Below are 22255 nucleotides of genomic sequence, written 5' to 3' on the forward strand. Positions count from 1 at the left end.
ACATCTTGTTTTACATTAGTGGTGTTATTCCACTTAATTAAAACCATTCCTACTTTTTCAAATATTCTCACTCCTTCAACAACTAAAATTCAAACTGGTTCACAAAGATAGTCGTAACAAAAACACACAACACTTTACAACACTCGTACATGTAAAGTCATCATACATTTGTAGCTTTAGCATCTCTGACCCCTGTTCAGGTGAACCGTTTCCATGGTTGAGCAAACTCTTCTCCTGGTTGCCCACACACTTTTCCACTTCATGCAGACCGTTCCCTGCTGACGAGAACCTGCAGCAAAGAAAAGAATATATTCCATAAAGTCAACTTTTATATTACAAAGATATTATTTTGATGTTCCAAAACAAATAGATTTACATTTCATCAAAACTCTGTTATACAAACAGGTAGCTCCAATCAATCTGATTGGTTCACAGCTGTGTTATTATAACAACATACAAAGTCCTTAGAATTAGACTAACTTACCTTTATTGCAGCGTATTGAGATGACCTTTGCGGCACCAAGCAGAGCTTGAACGGCAACAACAATCAGAGCTCCTAAAACTAATCCACCAATCCATCCGACAACCACTTCACTGGATGAGTCCTCACACACTTTCCCTGAAACACATCACACACAGCTGATAGAACTCAAACTGCACACCAGGTACACACACAGACTAACACAACACTTAAAGGTGTCTAAACAAATGGCTTAAACACCAAGAAAGAAATCTCACCACAGATAAGAACAAAGGTCTCAGCCTGAGTCTGATGGCTGATTTCCTCCTGGGTGACGACACAGCGGTAGTTGTCTGTCTTGGTCACCGTGGTGATGAGGGTGATGTAGTAGCTGCCTCCTCTTTCTGAGGTCTGAGGTTCCTCAGCAGAAGTGGGTTTCCAGCCCGTCCCTCCACTCTAGTTTGGGTCTTGGAGTCGCCCCTCGGACCTCACACTGCAGCAGCGCTGAGTCAGATGTGGCGTTCAGGGTCCTGATGTACGGTTCTGGAGAAGCAGCTGTGGACACAGTTAAAACGTTCATATATACATATCATACGTTCAGTATAAAAGGGTTATGAAAGACAGAAAATGATAGAAAATGTGATCATATATAACATTGTTGTTTATGCCTGACTGTAGATACATTGTGTTTAAAGAGAAGAACAAAGAACAGGGTTCATACGCAGGTTAACCAAAACTTTTCCAGCAAATTTCCATGACTATGTATTCTGGAAAATCTCAGACGACATTATACAGTAAGAATTAAAATCTGTGTTAACGTTTACCCTCAGAGGTTTAACAATTAAATGAATGACATTAATGTACGCGGTTCATAGTGGAATTCGTAATATTGCGCCTCGAAGAGAAAGTTAAGGATAAAGGAGAATCCCGGCCGATTTTTACATTAATCTTAATCTCTATAGATATGCGAGTACTTTTGATTGAAACCCCCCCGACCTGAATCAGTGAAGGCAACACTGAGTAGCTGCAGCTACGTGTACAAGCTTCCACTGAGATAAAACAGCAGCTAACGGGGCAGGTTTTAGAGCCTTTGTGTCTCTTAACAGACAGAGGACAGGTTTTAGAGCCTTTGTGTCTCTTAACAGACAGAGGACAGGTTTTAGAGCCTTTGTGTCTCTTAACAGACAGAGGACAGGTTTTAGAGCCTTTGTGTCTCTTAACAGACAGAGGACAGGTTTTAGAGGCTTTGTGTCTCTTAACAGACAGAGGGCAGGTTTTAGAGTCTTTGTGTCTCTTAACAGACAGAGGGCAGGTTTTAGAGTCTTTGTGTCTCTTAACAGACATAGGGCAGGTTTTAGAGTCTTTGAGTCTCTTAACAGACAGAGGAAGTTTTAGAGCCTTTGAGTCTCTTAACAGACACACATGCAACTAATATGTCTGTCCAACATGAACAGGGCCCTTACGTACACATCAGATGTGTTTTCAACTCAGACATTGTTTTAATTCACCTTCCTGTCTCCATCTTGTAGTAGCTATTGTAGCTTCCCCGGTTAGCTGCTAGTTGTTAGCTGCTAGTGATAAGTGTGTTCAGCCATGCTTTTATGAAAATCATAATGCATTGTGTGTCTGTTAAGAGACACAAAGGCTCTAAAATCTGCCCTCCGTCTGTTAAGAGACACAAAGACTCTAAACCTGCCCTCCGTGTGTAAAGAGACACAAAGACTCTAAAACCTGCCCTCCGTCTGTTAAGAGACACAAAGGCTCTAAAACCTGTCCTCTGTCTGTTAAGAGACACAAAGGCTCTAAACCTGTCCTCTGTCTGTTAAGAGACACAAGGCTCTAAAAACTGCCCTCTGTCTGTTAAGAGACACAAAGGCTCTAAAACCTGTCCTCTGTCTGTTAAGAGACACAAAGACTCTAAAACCTGCCCCGTTAGCTGCTGTATTATCTCAGTGGAAGCTTGTACACGTAGCTGCAGCTACTCAGTGTTGCTGCACTGATTCAGGTCGGGGGGGTTTCAATAGAAAGGTCAAAGGTGACGCCAACCAAATCTCCAGCATCGAGCCTCCACAAGCAAAGCTCAACCAGTGCGATCAAGATTACGTAAATATTGGCAGAAATCTCCTTTAAGACATGTGAAATACATTTTTCATTAAAAGATTTTTTTATTAAATCACATATATTATGCTTTCTTTTTAAATTCCATGACTTTTCCAAAGTCTTTATCTTTCCTGGAATTTGCAGTTTTCAAATACCATAACTTTTCCAGGTTTTTATGTACGTATGAATCTGAAAGAAACAGGAAATAAGAATATGAGCTTTAACTACACAGATCACCGTTTTTGACGTGGACACCAAGAGATTCTGAAAAACTAGTTTGGTCTAGATCTATGAAACAGTTCTCTGGCACTAAAGTTAATCTAGAACCAGTTACTCGTTGTGATCATTTTCTGCTTCTCTGTTTTATATCTTTGTAAACTGATATTTTGGGGTTTTGATTGTTGGTCAGATAAAACCAGACACTGGGATTTGGGTCGCCCATATTAATAAAGGTAATAACTTGGTCAGAAAGCGTTGACGGGCCGTTTAGAGACAGAGTCAGACCTTCAAACACAGACCAGGAGAAAAACATTGATGATGTCACTGATGTCTACACCTGCAGCGTGTGCTACAACTCCATCACCCAGAGACTGGGTAGTATTATTATTAGGGGTCCAAGCCCGAGGATGCGTGCACCGCGGTATCGCAAGGCGATACGCGGTTCACACAGCAGGGCTGTGGAACCCTATTGTTTTCGCAAAATTATTATTATTATTTTTCTTCTCCGCATAAAAGTGGTGCTGCAGCCTAAACGTACATGGTGGCGACGCGCCATTATCAGGGACTGGTCCGAACGTCCGCAAAGACCTCAGCCAAAAAAATTGACCCACTTCTACCACTAGGGGCGCTATAGCAGAGTAAAACACAAAAACACGTTAGCCCTATAACTCCCAAACCGTACATCGGAAATTTTAAAAACCTTATATCCTCGCGTTCCCTGAATCCAATGAATCTCCTGATATAGGCCACGCCCAATTCCGCCTAGACTTTTATGCGTGAAAAATCGCGATATATGGAAAACCAACTTTTTCGAACTCCTCCTAGACCGTTCAATGGATCCGCAGGAAACTTGGCACATAGCATCTCCAGACTGACCGGACAAAAAGTTCAATAAAGATTATTTATACAATAAGAATTGCGCGTATTACGCGCAAACAAATTTGTGTAGCTAACTACGAGAACACTGACTTTGCCATATCTCGGCCAAGATAAATACTATCAAAGCCAAACTTTAGAACATGGCTAAGTATGACCCTCTGAGGCTTTAAACCAAATGTCAAGAACATTGGCCACTAGGGGGCGCTAAAAATACAAGAAGTTTATATCTCATGAACCGCTCATCCGAATTTTACAAAATTTGATGGATGCCATCTAGGCCCACTCCTGAGGTGGTCCTTACAGTGGGGTACTGATTGGTTCAAATGGGCGTGGCCTAGGGACCAATGTTTGGATCAACCACTTACATTGTGTGTAATTAACAGGACGGATGTACAATGGGTACCAAACTTTAGAGTATTCATTGGTATGACCCTCCAAGGTGGTAAAACAAATTCCACGCATATTGGCCACTAGGTGGCACTACAATGACGTCAAACGTGTTTTTGCCTATAACTCCTACATTATTCATCATGTTTTTCCTGAACGTACTTTGCCATATCTCGGCCAAGATACGTGGTATCAACACCAAACTTGGGGTGATTGTTTGGCATGCCGCACGGAAGCTTCATACCAAATTTGGTAACGATGGGCCACTAGGGGGCGCTATAATCGACGTTTGTTGGTTTTGTGGACAAAGTCAATGCATTTAAATGGAAAATTTGCATTTGCAATATCTCTGCCACAGTACATGCTATCAAAACCAAGCCGGTAATGATTGTTTCGCCCACCGCCCGGAGGGCCACTGCCAAATTTGGTAAAGACAGTCCCTCTACAGGCGGTCTAATCAACATAGAACATTTCCCCGGGTCGCTGGTGGCGACTGGCGCGGGGAGGCTTGGACCCCGTTGAAACTGCGTGCAGTTCTAGTTACTATTATTATTATTAATATTATTCAAAGATTCAGACACAACACCTTCACTTTAAAACTGTTGGCCTTTAAACATTATAGAGATCAGTGACATAATCAAATTAGGACTCAACTCATCAGTTTTAAGATAGATCAAAGTAGATCTAAAATATACCGTGAAAGTTTACATGCCCATACTAAGTTGACTAAAAGAGGAAATAAATCATCACCTGAGTTTCCTCCTGATCTGTCTTTGAACCTCTGTCTGAAAGACAAATGAAAACATTAATCGGAGGGTGATGGTTTATTATTATGAACTAGTGAACTGATCTGAGCCTGGTAATGGAGTTATAACACTAAAATGGAGCGGGACAAACCTAAGTAGACCCAAGCACGAATCACACACACACACACACACACACACAACACACACACACAACACACACACACACACACACACACCACACACACACACACCACACACACACACACACACCACACACACACACCACAACACACACACACACACACCACACACACCACACACACACACACACACACACACACACACACACAACACACACACACACACACACAACACACACACACACACACACACACACACACACACCACACACACACACACACACACACACACCACACACACACACACACAACACACAACACACACACAAAATGAGGGAGTTCAGACTATCAACTAGTAACTAAACGGAGCTCAGCAGGCTGGAATGATAGGGCAAAACTCCACTTAATTATTAGTATTTGCTTTGTTGGATAAGCAGATCGATACCACTCACGTCTGTACTGTAAATATGAAGCTACAGCTAGCAGATAGTTAGCTTAGCTTAGCATTAAGACTGAAAGATGTCACAACATGCAGCCATGCACCAACAATGACAGAGAAGAAGAAGCAGACTAGTAAATATGGATGTACAGTGGTGTGAAAAAGTGTTTGCCCCCTTCCTCATTTCCTGTTCCTTTGCATGTTTGTCACACTTAAGTGTTTCGGAACATCAAACCAATTTAAACAATAGTCAAGGACAACACAAGTAAACACAAAATGCAATTTGTAAATGAAGGTGTTTATTATTAAAAGGTTAAAAAAAATCCAAACCATCATGGCCCTGTGTGAAAAAGTGATTGCCCCCCTTGTTAAAACATACTATAACACCTGAGTTCAATTTCTCTAGCCACACCCAGGCCTGATTATTGCCACACCTGTTCACAATCAAGGCATCACTTAAATAGGAGCTGCTTGACACAGTAAGGTCCACCAGAAGATCCTTAAAAGCTACACATCATGCCGAGACCCAAAGAAATTCAGGAACAATTGAGAAAGAAAGTAATTGAGATCTATCAGTCTGGAAAGGGTTATAAAGCCATTTCCAAGCTTTGGGAAACCAGCGAACCACAGTGAGAGCATTATCCACAAATGGCGAAGACATGGAACAGTGGTGAACCTTCCCAGGAGTGGCCGGCCGCCCAAAATTACCCAAGAGCGCAGCGACGAACTCATCCAAGAGGTCACAAAAGACCCCACAACAACGTCCCAAAGAACTGCAGGCCTCACTTGCCTCAGTTAAGGTCAGCGTTCATGCCTCCACCATCAGGAAAAGACTGGGCAAAAATGGCCTGCATGGCAGAGTTCCAAAAAAAAAACATCAAAGCTCGTCTCAATTCTCCACAACACATCTGATGATCCCCAAGACTTTTGGGACAACATTCTGTGGACCGATGAGACAAAGTGGAACTCTTGGAAGGTGTGTGTCCAAATATATCTGGCGTAGAAGGAACACTGCATTTCATAAAAAAGAACATTATACCAACAGTAAATATGGTGGTGGTAGTGTGATGGTCTGGGGCTGTTTGCTGCTTCAGGACCTGAAAGACTTGCCGTGATAAAAGGAACTATGAATTCTGCGGTCTACCAAGAGATCCTGAAGGAGAATGTCCGACCATCTGTTCGTGTACTCAAGCTGAAACGAACTTGGGTTCTGCAGCAGGACAATGATCCTAAACACACCAGCAAGTCCACCACCGAATGGCTGAAGAAAAACCAAGTGAAGTCTTTGGAGTGGCCTAGCCAAAGTCCTGACCTGAATCCTATTGAGATGTTGTGGTATGACCTTAAAAAGGCCGTTCATGCTCGAAAACCCTCTAATGTAACTGAATTAGGACAATTCTGCAAAGATGAGTGGGCCAAAATTCCTCCAGGACGCTGTAAAAGCCTCATTGCACGTTATCGCAAACCACTTGGTTGCAGTTGTTGCTGTTAAGGGTGGCCCAACCAGTTATTAGGTTTAGGGGGCAATCACTTTTTCACACAGGGCCATGATGGTTTGTATTTCTTTTCACCTTTAATAATAAACACCTTTATTTACAAATTGCATTTTGTGTTTACTTGTGTTGTCCTTGACTATTGTTTAAATTGGTTTGATGTTCCGAAACACTTAAGTGTGACAAACATGCAAAGGAACAGGAAATGAGGAAGGGGGCAAACACTTTTTCACACCACTGTAAAATACTCAAATAATTGGTTATGGTAGCAAAGAGATGAAAGAAGCAGCAGTAGCTGTGTTCATCACCTGAGTTAACACTAGAGCAGCAGTAGCTGTGTTAATCACCTGAGTTAACGTTAGAGCAGCAGTAGCTGTGTTAATCACCTGAGTTAACATTAGAGCAGCAGTACCTGTGTTAATCACCTGAGTTAACATTAGAGCAGCAGTAGCTGTGTTAATCACCTGAGTTAACATTAGAGCAGCAGTAGCTGTGTTAATCACCTGAGTTAACATTAGAGCAGCAGTAGCTGTGTTAATCACCTGAGTTAACATTAGAGCAGCAGTAAGCAGAAGCAGAGACTCAGTTCCTACACCATGATTTAGAAGATCTTGCAGGCAGCAGGACGATCAGCATCAGTTGCTTACGGGGAAAGACAAGATCACGTAGTGGCAGAAGAGGAGAAGAAGAGAAAAAGATGGCAAGTCAATTAGCATTACATGTTGAAACTACAAGAAACCTGCTGGTCCACTGAATAATTCTGAAACTGTCTCAACATCACTGTGAGTGCTGTCTTTCAACAAGACAAGGACCCAAAACACACCAGTAAGGAGCAAAGTCCTGGTTCCAGATGAACCAGATTGATGTTATAGAACCCTATTTCTTAAAAATAGCTGCTGATTGTGTAGCACAGCCTCTAACGTACCTTTTTAACCTTACTTTAAAGAGCAACACTATTCCTAAAATATGGAAATCTGCATTTGTTTGCCCATTACTGAAAGGGGGTGATCGTCAAACTTAAATAATTATAGACCAATTTCTAATTTGTCGTTTTGGCCAAAACGCTTGATCCCTGGTGAGTGATCAGATGAAAGACTTCTTGCATGGTCAGGATATTTTATCCCCAGTCAGTCAGGTTTTAGAAAAAAACATAGTACCATCACAGCTGCAATGAAGGTGATAAATGATATCTCTGTGCTCGTGACAAGAAGCAGCACTGTGCATCACTTTTTATTGATTTGTCAAAAGCTTTTGACCCAGTTGATCATGATGTTTTAAGATTAGGCTTCTTAAATCGGGGTTTTCAAAAGAAAACTGTCTCTTGGTTCTCAAACTATCTTAGTGACAGAACTCAGTGCATTAAGCATGATGGTGTCACTCTGGTATTTTACCAATCTTTAAGGGGTTCCACAAGGCTCTGTATTAGGCCCTCTTTTATTTACCTTTATATAAATGATCTTAATCGGCATGTGTCTGATGCAAACTTTCATTTTTATGCAGATGACAGTTATTTATTGCTGTGCCCCTCTCTAAACAAGCCATTGCACATTTACAGAATGCTTTCAATGTGGTCCAAAATACTTTGCTACAGCTGAAACTTTTTTTTTTTTCACAGACCTTCGGAACAGGCCACTGAATGTTCCCTCAGTGGTTACTCTTGATGGACGTGAAATACAGACTGTTACAACTTATAAGTATCTTGGTATTGTTATTGATGACTGCCTATCATTTAAGCCTCATGTTCACTGTCTAGTGAGAAAGTTGAGACTAAAATTGGGTTTTTACTTTCGAAATAAGCTGTGCTTTTCTTTTAATGTTAAAAAACGGTTAGTGGCATCAACTTTTTTAACTGTGCTGGATTATGGTGATATACTATATATGCATTCATCTGCTCGATGCCTTCAGATGATTGACGCAGCCTATCATGCATCGTTGAGATTTATTACTAATTGTAAAGTTCGCACCCATCACTGAGCTGTATTCTCGTGTAGGGTGGTCTGCCTCGGCTACACGGAGGCTTTGTCATTGGTAAACATTTATATATAAGGCTATTCTTGGTGCGCTTCCATCTTATTTATGTTCACTTCTTATGAAGAAAAGTACTGGTCATTACTCTCTCCGTTCTCAGGCTGTTGTCTTGTTTTCTGTCCCACGTGTCAGTGCTGAGCTTTGCTTACTCTGCTCCCTTTACATGGAATTGGCTGCAGAAGAACTTGAAACTTAGTAAATTGGTTCCTTTGAGTATTTTTAAATGTAAATACTGCTATTTTTAACACCCTATTATACATTTTTCTGCACTTTCTGTAAAGGTAGAACACAAACTTGCTCAATTCTGGTCTTGTTTTAATTTGTTATTGAATGTGAGGTGTTCCCAATGCATTGATATCATGGAATTAAAAGCTATTCCGAGGATTTTGAGCATCATGCACTTTTTTTTTAAACACACTCCTGCTATTATTCTGAACACAACTGCATGTTTCGAGACATTTATAATCTAATAAAATTCTCACAACTACTTTTATTGTAAAGCTATGTCTAAAATTAATAAACACACCTAGGGGAAAAAAAAATAGCCATGTCTGAAGACCTCATGAAACCTTGTTCCAATAAAAAAAAATTTACACATCTGAACTTAAAAACGGGTCAAATTTGAGCCTAACAAAATATATTGCGGCTGTATGCAGTCCAAAAGAGTGCTGCCGCGAGGGACTAAACACAGAGTGTCACACATGTGACGTGCTCTTGATCTTATTGCAACTGATTTTATTTTTCTTCTTCTTCCATATGTGCAATACACTTAGCGCTGCTGTTACCTCATGTAATTCTTAACTGGTGAGTAGAAATAATTGCGTTATACTGCGTGGTGCGCGGTGCGGTCAACAAAAGTGTTCACTCCCAGCTTCACCCCCCCCGTCAAAGCCCAAAGAACCCAGGTGCACAGGTGCACCAAACAAACATATCACTTCCGCTCAAACCGTCATGAAAACCTACGTTAGCGCACAACACAATAATCAATAAATGAGACCATAAACAACATAATGTGGCTCCTACACAATATAAAGGTTTAACACAAGACTGAGTGGACAAAGAAGAACGGTCCATGTTTAAAACTCAAATGACAGCTTAAGATCAGCAATCAAGAAATTAATGTTTAATAAAAGTACTCACCAACCACAAGGTTAATGTTGAATCTTTGAAGACGAGGAAAATAACAGCTGTAGTTTCCACTGTCAGATATCTTTGTATTTCTGATGATTATGGAGGCGTTGCCGTGCTTTAGTTCATCTGGAAAATGAGAGACTCGACCTTTGAACTCTTCACTCTGACCACCTCGACCGTTGTTGTAATGGATGCCAGCGTCATACAGGAACACCTCCTTCAGACCTTCATCTTCCTGAGGAGTTTTCCTCCAATCAAAGACCCCCGTTACAACGCTCTCCTTGGTGCTGAGGGAACAGGGCAACACCACGTCGCTGTCTTCTCTAACAACCACTTTAACATCGGACCCTGGAAGATAAAACATACTTTAATCATCATGTTAAAATAGAGAAAGTCAGAGGAAATCTGAATATACATAACATCTTTTCTTCAATAATTCTCATAAAAGCATCAAACTGCAGAGAGTCTCCATCAAACACTCTGATCTCTCTGGCAAAGATGAGAGATGTTCTATCATTTACTTTCTCAAGAATTTGATCAAAGGAAAATTAAAATATATTTTGAATATCAATTTATCATTTAAAAATCATAATTGTAGGTTCACAACTAGGAGGATTTGCTGCTTTTCTTCGTCATATATGAGAGATAATAAAATATTATAAAGGTTTTGTATTGTTGATCCTATTGGAGTCTCCACTCTGGGGAACAATTATTTAATATTGATCCATAATTATTAATAGTGAGATTCTTGCTGAAAGCAGCTGCAGTCCAAACTAAAACCAAGATGTTGGAACCATAGACTGTATAAACTAGAAACATGATGTTTAATATGAACTTCCCCACATCATCAACATGAGCTTTATAGAAAGAAAAGAAACCTGAAATACTTTAACTTTAAGTCACAGCTCTTCAGCTGAAAGTTACTGAAACAAAGAGTTCTGGGAAACTCGGTGACAGCTCTTTATCAACATCTGGATGACTAAATATAATAAAAATCATATTTAAGGTTGTTGTTTGTTATTGAGGGTGCAGGAGGGAAACCCTCCGTGATTACACTCTAAAGATTAAATAAATAAACCTCTTAATAAAAGACTTGAGATGATTTTGTGGAGAATGATTTCTCCTCCTCCACATTTCATTGCTGCTGCTGGACAACAAATTTCACTATTTCGCCTAAGCGAAGCGTCTCTGGCTCCAATTTAATGCTACGAAGCCATCACTTGCAGTTAGCATCCCATTGACTCCCATTCATTTTGGCGTCGCATTGACAGAGAATAACTTTACATCTGAAGCGTTTAAAGACTGTATTTGTCCGTTGTTTATTTCTAAAGAAACACAACGATGTACAAAAGGCTCCGTTATCTTGTAGCTCACGTTATGGCTCCGTAGCAGACGTTTTTGAAAAAAGAGACTAATGATTGTGTCAAAACAACGCGATTTTCTGTCGCATAGTTGACAAATCCCCGTAATGCCAGGAGAAGCTCGCAGACAGTTTGGACTTCCATCTGCTGTTTAGGTTTAATTACTAATGTTAACTAGCATGTTAGTTAGCAGTAATTAGCCTGTGTCTATGTGAATGTTAACTAGCATGTTAGTTAGCAGTAATTAGCCTGTGTCTATGTTAATGTTAACTAGCATGTAGTTAGCAGTAATTAGCCTGTGTCTATGTTAATTAACTAGCATGTTAGTTAGCAGTAATTAGCCTGTGTCTATGTGAATGTAACTAGCATGTTAGTTAGCAGTAATTAGCCTGTGTCTATGTTAATGTTAACTAGCATTTAGTTAGCAGTAATTAGCCTGTGTCTATGTTAATGTTAACTAGCATGTTAGTTAGCAGTAATTAGCCTGTGTCTATGTTAATGTTAACTAGCATGTCAGTTAGCAGTAATTAGCCTGTACCTATGTCATCTCCTAACATATTGCTACACACTCTGTCTCTGCTGATTGGGAATGATTGAGATTTCTCTTGCACAGCTACCAGAAGACTTACAACTTTCAGACACGTTTCCCACCTCACATCTACGTCTTCCAGCTCAGGTGGAGGCTGCGCAGTAACGCTCAGCATCACCGGGAAAGAGCTTCTAACAGACTTCACTGGTCTCCGTCCAGAACAACGGGACCTGGTGGTCCACTTCTTTAACTGTCTATGGGTTTAATCTGTCCCTTCACACAATCAAACACCAGTTACTGGTTCTACACAAAACACTTCAACACAACAACCAGCCACAACTTTCCATATGCTAACAGCATTGTTAGCTAGTAGCCACGCTAGCAGGCGTGGTGGAATATCCTCCTCCTGTGAGAACACGCCTAATAGAATTTTGCTAAAGTTAGCTTCCATGTTGTGTTTACGTCGGGCGTTATTATCATAAATTATTATTATCTATTATTATGGGACCAACGCAACTTGTAGACAACTTCATGACCCAGTAGATCCTGGTTTGACCTGATAATCACAGCTGATAAACTGCTTATTGAGCTTTAACTTTCTCACCTTGTTCCTGTCCCAGAGTCAGTCCAGACAAAACCAGGAGACAGACTACAAACAGCAGCTTCCGAGGTCCTGGAATAAGGCGATATGTCGTAGTTTCTGTCCCCCCCATGAAGAAACGTAAGGACAACAGAGATATCGGAACCATCGCCATTACAACGCTCTCCATGGTGCTGAGAAAACAGGGCAACACCACGTCGCTGTCTTCTTTCACAACACCGGGCCCTGAAGGACAAAACATACTTTAATCATCATGTTAAAATAGAGAAAGTCAGAGGAAATCTGAATATACATAACATCTTTTCTCCAATAACTCTCATGAAAGCATCAAACTGCAGAGAGTCTCCATCAAACACTCTGATCTCTCTCTGGCAAAGATGAGAGATGTTCTATCGTTTACTTTCTCAAGAATTTGATCAAAGGAAAATTAAAATAGATTTTGAATATCAATTTATTATTTAAAAATCATAATTGTAGGTTCACAACTAGATGAATTTGCTGCTTTTCTTTGTCATATATGAGAGATAATAAAATATAAAGGTTTTGTATTGATGATCCTATTGGAGTCTCCACTCTGAGGAACTGGGAACAATTATTTAATATTGATCCATAATTATTAATAGTGAGATTCTTGCTGAAAGCAGCTGCAGTCCAAACTAAAACCAAGATGTTGGAACCATGGACTGTATAAACTAGAAACATGATGTTTAATATGAACTTCCCCACATCATCAACATGAGCTTTATAGAAAGAAAAGAAACCTGAAATACTTTAACTTTAAGTCACAGCTCTTCAGCTGAAAGTTACTGAAACCAAAGAGTTCTGGGAAACTCGGTGACAGCTCTTTATCAACATCTGGATGACTAAATATAATCAAAATCATATTTAAGGTTGTTGTTTGTTATTGAGGGTGCAGGAGGGAAACCCTCAGTGATTACACTCTAAAGATTAAATAAATAAACCTCTTCATAAAAGACTTGAGATGATTTTGTGGAGACTGATTTCTCCTCCTCCACATTTCATTGCTGCTGCTGGACAACAAATTTCACTATTTCGCCTAAGCGAAGCGTCTCTGGCTCCATTTTAATGCTACGAAGCCATCACCTGCAGTTAGCATCCCATTGACTCCCATTCATTCTGGCGTCGCATTGACAGAGAATAACTTTACATCTGAAGCGTTTAAAGACTCCATTTGTCCGTTGTTTATTTCTAAAGAAACACAACAATGTACAAAAGGCTCCGTTATCTTGTAGCTCACATTATGGCTCCGTAGAAGACGTTTTTGAAAAAAGAGACTAATGATTGTGTCAAAACAACGCGATTTTCTGTCGCATAGTTGACAAATCCCCGTAATGCCAGGAGAAGCTCGCAGACAGTTTGGACTTCCATCTGCTGTTTAGGTTTAATTACTAATGTTAACTAGCATGTTAGTTAGCAGTAATTAGCCTGTGTCTATGTGAATGTTAACTAGCATGTTAGTTAGCAGTAATTAGCCTGTGTCTATGTGAATGTTAACTAGCATGTTAGTTAGCAGTAATTAGCCTGTGTCTATGTTAATGTTAACTAGCATGTTAGTTAGCAGTAATTAGCCTGTGTCTATGTTAATGTTAACTAGCATGTTAGTTAGCAGTAATTAGCCTGTGTCTATGTGAATGTTAACTAGCATGTTAGTTAGCAGTAATTAGCCTGTGTCTATGTTAATGTTAACTAGCATGTTAGTTAGCAGTAATTAGCCTGTGTCTATGTTAATGTTAACTAGCATGTCAGTTAGCAGTAATTAGCCTGTACCTATGTCATCTCCTACATATTGCTAACACTCTGTCTCTGCTGATTGGGAATGATTGAGATTTCTCTTGCACAGCTACCAGAAGACTTACAACTTTCAGACACGTTTCCACCTCACATCTACGTCTTCCAGCTCAGGTGGAGGCTGCGCAGTAACGCTCAGCATCACGGGAAAGAGCTTCTAACAGACTTCACTGGTCTCCGTCCAGAACAACAAGGGACCTGGTGGTCCACTTCTTTAACTGTCTATGGGTTTAATCTGTCCCTTCACACAATCAAACACCAGTTACTGGTTCTACACAAAACACTTCAACACAACAACCAGCCACAACTTTCCATATGCTAACAGCATTGTTAGCTAGTAGCCACGCTAGCAGGCGTGGTGGAATATCCTCCTCCTGTGAGAACACGCCTAATAGAATTTTGCTAAAGTTAGCTTCCATGTTGTGTTTACGTCGGGCGTATTATCATAAATTATTATTATCTATTATTATGGGACCAACGCAACTTGTAGACAACTTCATGACCCAGTAGATCCTGGTTTGACCTGATAATCACAGCTGATAAACTGCTTATTGAGCTTTAACTTTCTCACCTTGTTCCTGTCCCAGAGTCAGTCCAGACAAAACCAGGAGACAGACTACAAACAGCAGCTTCCGAGGTCCTGGAATAAGGCGATATGTCGTAGTTTCTGTCCCCCCCATGAAGAAACGTAAGGACAACAGAGATATCGGAACCATCGCCATTACAAGGCTCTCCATGGTGCTGAGAAAACAGGGCAACACCACGTCGCTGTCTTCTCTAACGACCACTTTAACATCGGACCCTGGAAGACAAAACATACTTTAATCATCATGTTAAAATAGAGAAAGTCAGAGAAATCTGAATATACATAACACCTTTTCTCCAATAACTCTCATGAAAGCATCAAACTGCAGAGAGTCTCCATCAAACACTCTGATCTCTCCCTGGCAAAGATGAGAGATGTTCTATCATTACTTTCTCAAGAATTTGATCACAGGAAAATTAAAATATATTTTGAATATCAATTTATCATTTAAAATCATAATTGTAGGTCACAACTAGGAGGATTTGCTGCTTTCTTCGTCATATATGAGAGATAATAAAATATTATAAAGGTTTTGTATTGTTGATCATTGGAGTCTCCACTCTGAGGAACAATTATTTAATATTGATCCATAATTATTAATAGTGAGATTCTTGCTGAAAGCAGCTGCAGTCTAAACTAAAACCAAGATGTTGGAACCATGGACTGTATAAACTAGAAACATGATGTTTAATATGAACTTCCCCACATCATCAACATGAGCTTTATAGAAAGAAAAGAAACCTGAAATACTTTAACTTTAAGTCCCAGCTCTTCAGCTGAAAGTTACTGAAACCAAAGAGTTCTGGGAAACTCGGTGACAGCTCTTTATCAACATCTGGATGACTAAATATAATAAAAATCATATTTAAGGTTGTTGTTTGTTATTGAGGGTGCAGGAGGGAAACCCTCAGTGATTACACTCTAAAGATTAAATAAATAATCTTAATAAAACACTTGAGATGATTTTGAGATTTCTCCTCCTCCACATTTCACTGCTGCTGCTGGACAATGAATTCCCCTACTCTAGTATAGATTTATAAAAGAATACATATGATGGGGGAATGTTTCTCTTTGTTTGATATCATGAAAACTTAAGCTGCCTTTGCCGTCTGCTTTATGACTCATTTTAAAATAGATTTGTGCGAGTCAGCGGCCACACTGAACTGGAGTCTGCAGACGTGGAGTCATTTCTGTCTTTTTTTTTTTAAATCGTCATCGCAATATTAACTGGAGCAATAAACACATCGCAAAGGACACTTTAACAGTAGAAAACTGCACTTTAAATGTAACTTATTCATTTTATAGTGGTGCCTTTTATATTCAACTCAACGTTCAATTAATTCAATTAATTTTTGATTACTTTTTAATTACAATAGCATAACCAATGTGTTTTATTTTAGCAGAACACCTGAAAGCAGCAGAAATGCAGAGCTGAGTTCACTTTAATATCTGTTTATTTATCACATGTAATATCGTTATCACGATATTTAACAGCGTTACTGCATATCTCATTTTCCTCATAATGTGCTGTATATATATCTTTTCTAGTCTTAACGACTACTCAAAGCGCTTTTACATCATACAGGAAACATTACCATTCACACAACTCATAGACTGTGGCTTCCGGCTCATCAGACACATTCACACTCCAAGGGGCAGCATCGGGGGCAACTCGGGGTTCGGGACTTCTAAACATTAATATACATTTGGTCATTTTTAAAGCTAAAATATCACATAACTTATGCTTTCAACTGGAAGAATTTGATGCTTTTGTTCTATATAAAGAGAAAATAAATTATTTGAAGGTTTTGTTGCAGTTGTGTGACTAAATGTGAACATGTGGATCTGCAGAAGGAGCAGTTTCATACGATTGGCCCTGTAGGCCACCGTAGTTTCAGAGATGTTAGAAGCTGCAGTCAACCAGGAGAAACTCGTTAGTACTGATGAATATTTGGTTTAGTCCGGTTTAATCTGTCCATCACACAATTAAACACTAGATAACTGGTACTACACAAAACACTTCAACACAACAACCAGCCACAACTTTGCATACGCAGCATTGTTGGTGGAGGGATATGATAAGATGCTGAAGTGTGTTATGTAATGAGTCTTGAGTTGTTCTACGGTGGAGGAAGTGTCATTTAAGAAATGGACCAAGTTACAGAAGCTGTCCCCGTCCTCTTTCTCTTTCCACGCCCAGAAAGTACTTCTATGTAACAACAAGTTAGGCTGAATCCCATTTCTCCATCTTACCTACCCCTACCCCTCATCCCTAGCCCTGGCCCTTGAAACCTGGTTACATCACCAAACAGTATTGATCATAAACTTCCAAGATGCCGTCTCTGTCTGTTGATTATGTGAGGACATATTTTCCTTTGACATTGATGCAGCATTAAACGAGATCTCTGCAGTCCGCAGCAGAGGAACAAGCTACAATGTAAATTAATGGGATAACTGTCCAGCTTCTATTTACGTTCATTAAAGTGCTCGTTTTGCTTCTAACAGACCCAGATTAATGTTCTAAGTGTCTGACAACATTATGGAAAGGATTTCTAAGGAGGTCGACCGTTCTGTTAAAGATTAAGATCCTTTTTAAAATCATAAAAGTCTGCAAAATTGCATTTGCTAAACCCACCAGACTCCATGTAAATAATCAGTGATTTAGCATCGTAAAACACGGCTTTCTGAAACGTCTCTGGCTCTTGAGCCTGCGGGACGAAGGTGTGCGACCATCGGCTCCGTTTGGCAGTGTTTTCTTTCTTTCATTCCTAAAGTTAGCTAAAGTTAGCTAAAGTTAGCTAAAGTTAGCTAAAGTTAGCTAAAGTTAGCTAAAGTTAGCTAAAGTTAGCTAAAGTTAGCTAAAGTTAGCTAAAGTTAGCTAAAGTTAGCTAAAGTTATGTTGACGTCGGGCGTTATTATCATAGACAGTTAACGAAATTAGTATTATCTATTATTATGGGTCCCACGCAACTTGTAGACAACTTCATGACCCTGTAGACCCCGTAGACCCAGTAGACCCAGTAGACCCTGCAGATCCAGTAGGTCCTCTGTGAGAACACGGCTGACAGACGTTAGCTAAAGTTAGCTAAAGTTAGCTAAAGTTAGCTTCCATGTTATGTTGACGTTGGACGTTATAGACAGTTAAATAAATTATCTATTATTATGGGAGCCACGCAACTTGTAGACAACTTCATGACCCAGTAGACCCAATAGATCCTGGTCTGACCTGATCAACATCACCGCTGATAAACTGCTTATTGAGCTTTAACTTTCTCACCTTGTTGCTGTCCGAGAGTCAGTCCAGACAAGACCAGGACCCAGACTAGAACCAGCAGCTCCAGAGGTCCTCCATTAAGACGACATGTCCTAGTTTCTGTCCCCCCCATGACCAGCCACAGTCTTATAAATATAGAACTACGGAGCTGAGAGTCTCAATTAGCTTTCCAGCAACTCCTCTGGCGATGGCTGAATGAGACTGAAGCGAGCAGCAAATTTGGTGTTGGGGTAGCCTACTTCTTTAAAGTTACGCTGGGAACTGCGTCATGCGTCATTCTACTGCTTCACGCACCCTGGCCAATACAGGAAAATGCTCCCCCCCCCCCCCCCGACACATCTGAGAGCTGGCTGAGTCTCTTCATCTGATGATACTTTATACATTTCACTTCACTACATTCATCAGACATATACAGTAATTAATTTCATCTTACACATTTATAAAACATAATATATAATACTGTTTCCTCTTTAACAGCTGACTGCAAGTTTCTTAAGCAATGTAGCACCAATTAATATATATACATATTAATATATATATATATTAATATATATATATATATACATATTAATATATATACATATTAATATATATATATACATATTAATGTGTATATATACACATTAATATGTATATATATTAATATATATATATATATACATATTAATATATATACATATTAATATATATATATATATATATATATACATATTAATGTATATATATATATATATATATATATATATATATATATACTGTGTTATATAGGTACTGTTAATAGATTTATCGGTATTGGAATTTATATGGTACAGATACACAAACACATTGGAAACATTAATTGCATACATGCATCCATTGCATCCATCCAAATTTCCATTAACGAGGTTATAAAGCGTTGTAAATGTTCAGAGTCCGGACGGCTTTCTTATTTGTCACCTTCAAAATGTAATTTCAATTTTTAAATTGGTGAATATTCGGTTTCCTTTCAGACTGTTTACATCTACAGCTTTGTCCAAATAAAATGAAAAGATTCAAAGTGAAAACAATTTAAATTGGTTTAGTTCAGTTTAATAGTTTATTTGAACAGTAAAAACAACATTAAAATAAAAGATTTATATACATGCTTTTCTGCATACATATATAATTAAAATGACAGATAAATAAGGTCATGATGTACTTCTCAGCACAGTCTTCCAAAATTAAAAAGTCTTCAAACAAAACAATTTTTTTTCCCATGTTCAAAAGGAGCAGGAAGAAGTTATAAACAACTTCTCAGCTCCGACCCCCTTTCTCTACTTTTATCCTTTAGTAAATCTTATGCTTCAGTTATCTACACATCATAGACACAGATGCATTTTAAATAATCTCCTTAATAATAAAACATAATGTCCCTACTGTGTAATTTGATCCCAGAGCCAAACAATCCATGAAACATCGTCCTCATCAGTCCAGAACAATCCAGACGGATCAGGTTCATATTTCTTAGACATTTTATTTGTTGGTTAGATGAAATGGACAATTCAGAAATAAACTCCATTAACTTTATAACTAACATCATATTTATTATAATAAGTCCAAATATAATTCCAATTGATATTCCCAAAGTGGTTTTTCCAATAATGTTTACATGAACTGTGGGGCAACGTGTCAAATGTATAAAATATCTATTATTGGACTTTTTATCCTTTCTGTCGATAACATTTAATAAAACATCTGTTCTAAATATTAGACACATCACCACCCTGCAGCAGTCTTACATAACCCGGGTACAGCCTCAAATTATGGAAATATTAAACTTCATTAAGATGTCTCAGTATGTACGAAGTGACCGTTGTTATTAATCAACTGGGAAATTAATACAACGTTGTTTTGGACCCAACTGGGATAAAATACTGATTATTATATTATTATGATTATTATTATTATTATATTATTATGATTATTGTCTTTAAGCTTTACATCTTTATTATTCCATATCAAATGTTACTGACTCCAAACTTCCCAGAACCTTTACCCCCCCACGAGGCCCCGGGCTGCTGAGGACCGGTTCACTTTGACAAGATCACAAAACATCACTGTGTCCACAACAGGGCTGTAGTCAAGACCACCTTAGTCGAGTCCAAGACCAGGACTAGTCGAGTCTGAGTCAAGACCACCTTAGTCGAGTCCAAGACCAGGACTAGTCAAGTCTGAGTCAAGACCACCTTAGTCGAGTCCAAGACCAGGACTAGTCGAGTCTGAGTCAAGACCACCTTAGTCGAGTCCAAGACCAGGACTAGTCGAGTCTGAGTCAAGACCACCTTAGTCGAGTTCAAGACCAGGACTAGTCGAGTCAGAGTCAAGACCACCTTAGTCGAGTTCAAGACCAGGACTAGTCGAGTCAGAGTCAAGACCACCTTAGTCGAGTCCAAGACCAGGACTAGTCAAGTGTGAGTCAAGACCACCTTAGTCGAGTTCAAGACCAGGACTAGTCGAGTCAGAGTCAGACCACCTTAGTCGAGTTCAAGACCAGGACTAGTCGAGTCTGAGTCAAGACCACTTAGTCAAGTCCAAGACCAGGAGTCGAGTCTGAGTCAAGACACCTTAGTCAAGTCCAAGACCAGGATAGTCGAGTCCAAGACAGGACCGAGTCCAAAGAGGTTTGAGTCCAAGTCAAGACGAGTCCAAAAAGGTTTGAGTACCGAGTCAAGACCGAGTCCAAAAAGGTTTGAGTCCGAGTTCAAGACCGAGTCCAGGACAGAATAAAGGTCTTATGCATGACAGTATCAAGACAATAATTTTGGGTTTCACTTTCCCACCATATTATTATCAACATAAGAAAGAAACCTGGACTCGTCCAGACCAGAAGCTTGTGGGCAAGACCAGCAGCGAGATCGGGACAAGTCCGGAGTCCAAATACTAGCGAGAACGATACAAGTCCGAGACCATAGAAAACGGCATCGGGTCCAAGACCAGACTCGAGTCCTACAGCCCTGGTACACCATAATACCCCAGATGTATAAGAACAACATATTCTAAAGACCAATATTCCTACTGTCTCCACGGTGATAACAAGACAACGTTTATCTTTAACACTTTAAAAACTCTGGCTCGGATCTTATTAAATATAATCTACAGGTTTTACTGAGCAGTACTGCAGTATTATTAGTAATAAGATTAAAAAACAAACAGACTCCTGCTTCAAATAGTCAATATCATGTTTTAATCAAACAGATGCAGCAGTTAGGGCAAAGACATGAAACATGCATTCATCAAAACATCTCCAATCAAAAACAAAAATATAACCAAGTTAAAAAATACATAAAATAATTATAATAAGGCAACATGTGTTACACAGTGCTTACTATAAAACATTTCATTTCTAAGGAAGACCCAGGTTTTAGGAACCATGTTGGATTATATCTCCACCTTTTCTTTATGTAAACAGTTTATTAACATTCAAATCAAACATTTATTACTTAAAGTCAAGTTAAAAGTCATATTTTCTGTCTCACTTTTGTCTTTTAACATCAACATAATCTTTAGTGGAGTTATTCAGTCAGTATGTTAAGATGCTTTATGTTGTAGATTTCATTATAATCATCAACTATATCTTCATAATGATTATCACGTCATTGATAATTGGAAGAGAGTTCTTCTTCATTCAGAGTTAAGAATAAAGTCACAGTCGCTAGTTGAGAATTTATTTATTCTTCTGGACTTTAACCCAGTTTTAGAGAGAGATAGATAAATATATACAGTATATGGTAGTATATATATATATATATATATATATATGGTAGTATATATGTATATATATATGTCTATAACTACGGTCAGTCGTCATTCATCAACAACGAGCAGAGTGCAGCGTCGACATTTCAAACAACAGAAACTACAAAAATAAAAAATCAGCTGAAGTTTCTTTTTACAATGAAATCGTCTGACCATCATTATCTACAACACCTTCTATCACCTGATATTCTGATCAGATCACATGTCGTGTGTGTGTGTGTGTGTGTGTGTGAGTGTGTGTGTGTGTGTGTGTGTGTGTTTTAGATTGGTAGGGGACCACTCTACTACCTGAGACGTTC

General features: G+C 39.1%; 1 protein-coding gene across 1 annotated transcript; it reads right to left on the bottom strand.

The window, feature by feature from the left end:
• Window positions 1-484: 484 nt before the first annotated feature.
• LOC116685497 (butyrophilin subfamily 2 member A2-like) lies at window positions 485-18437 on the bottom strand (the record flags this gene model as incomplete). Its single annotated transcript, XM_032510527.1, is given in 7 exon segments — window positions 485-619; window positions 739-899; window positions 901-1015; window positions 10032-10370; window positions 12517-12738; window positions 14894-15124; window positions 18186-18437. Coding segments are annotated over 7 exon segments (1312 nt in total), but the record flags the coding sequence as incomplete, so codon positions are not given.
• Between the last annotated feature and the right edge of the window lie 3818 nt (window positions 18438-22255).

Source organism: Etheostoma spectabile, unplaced genomic scaffold (genome assembly GCF_008692095.1).
Source record: "Etheostoma spectabile isolate EspeVRDwgs_2016 unplaced genomic scaffold, UIUC_Espe_1.0 scaffold00569888, whole genome shotgun sequence".
In the NCBI taxonomy this organism is placed as follows: domain Eukaryota; kingdom Metazoa; phylum Chordata; class Actinopteri; order Perciformes; family Percidae; genus Etheostoma; species Etheostoma spectabile.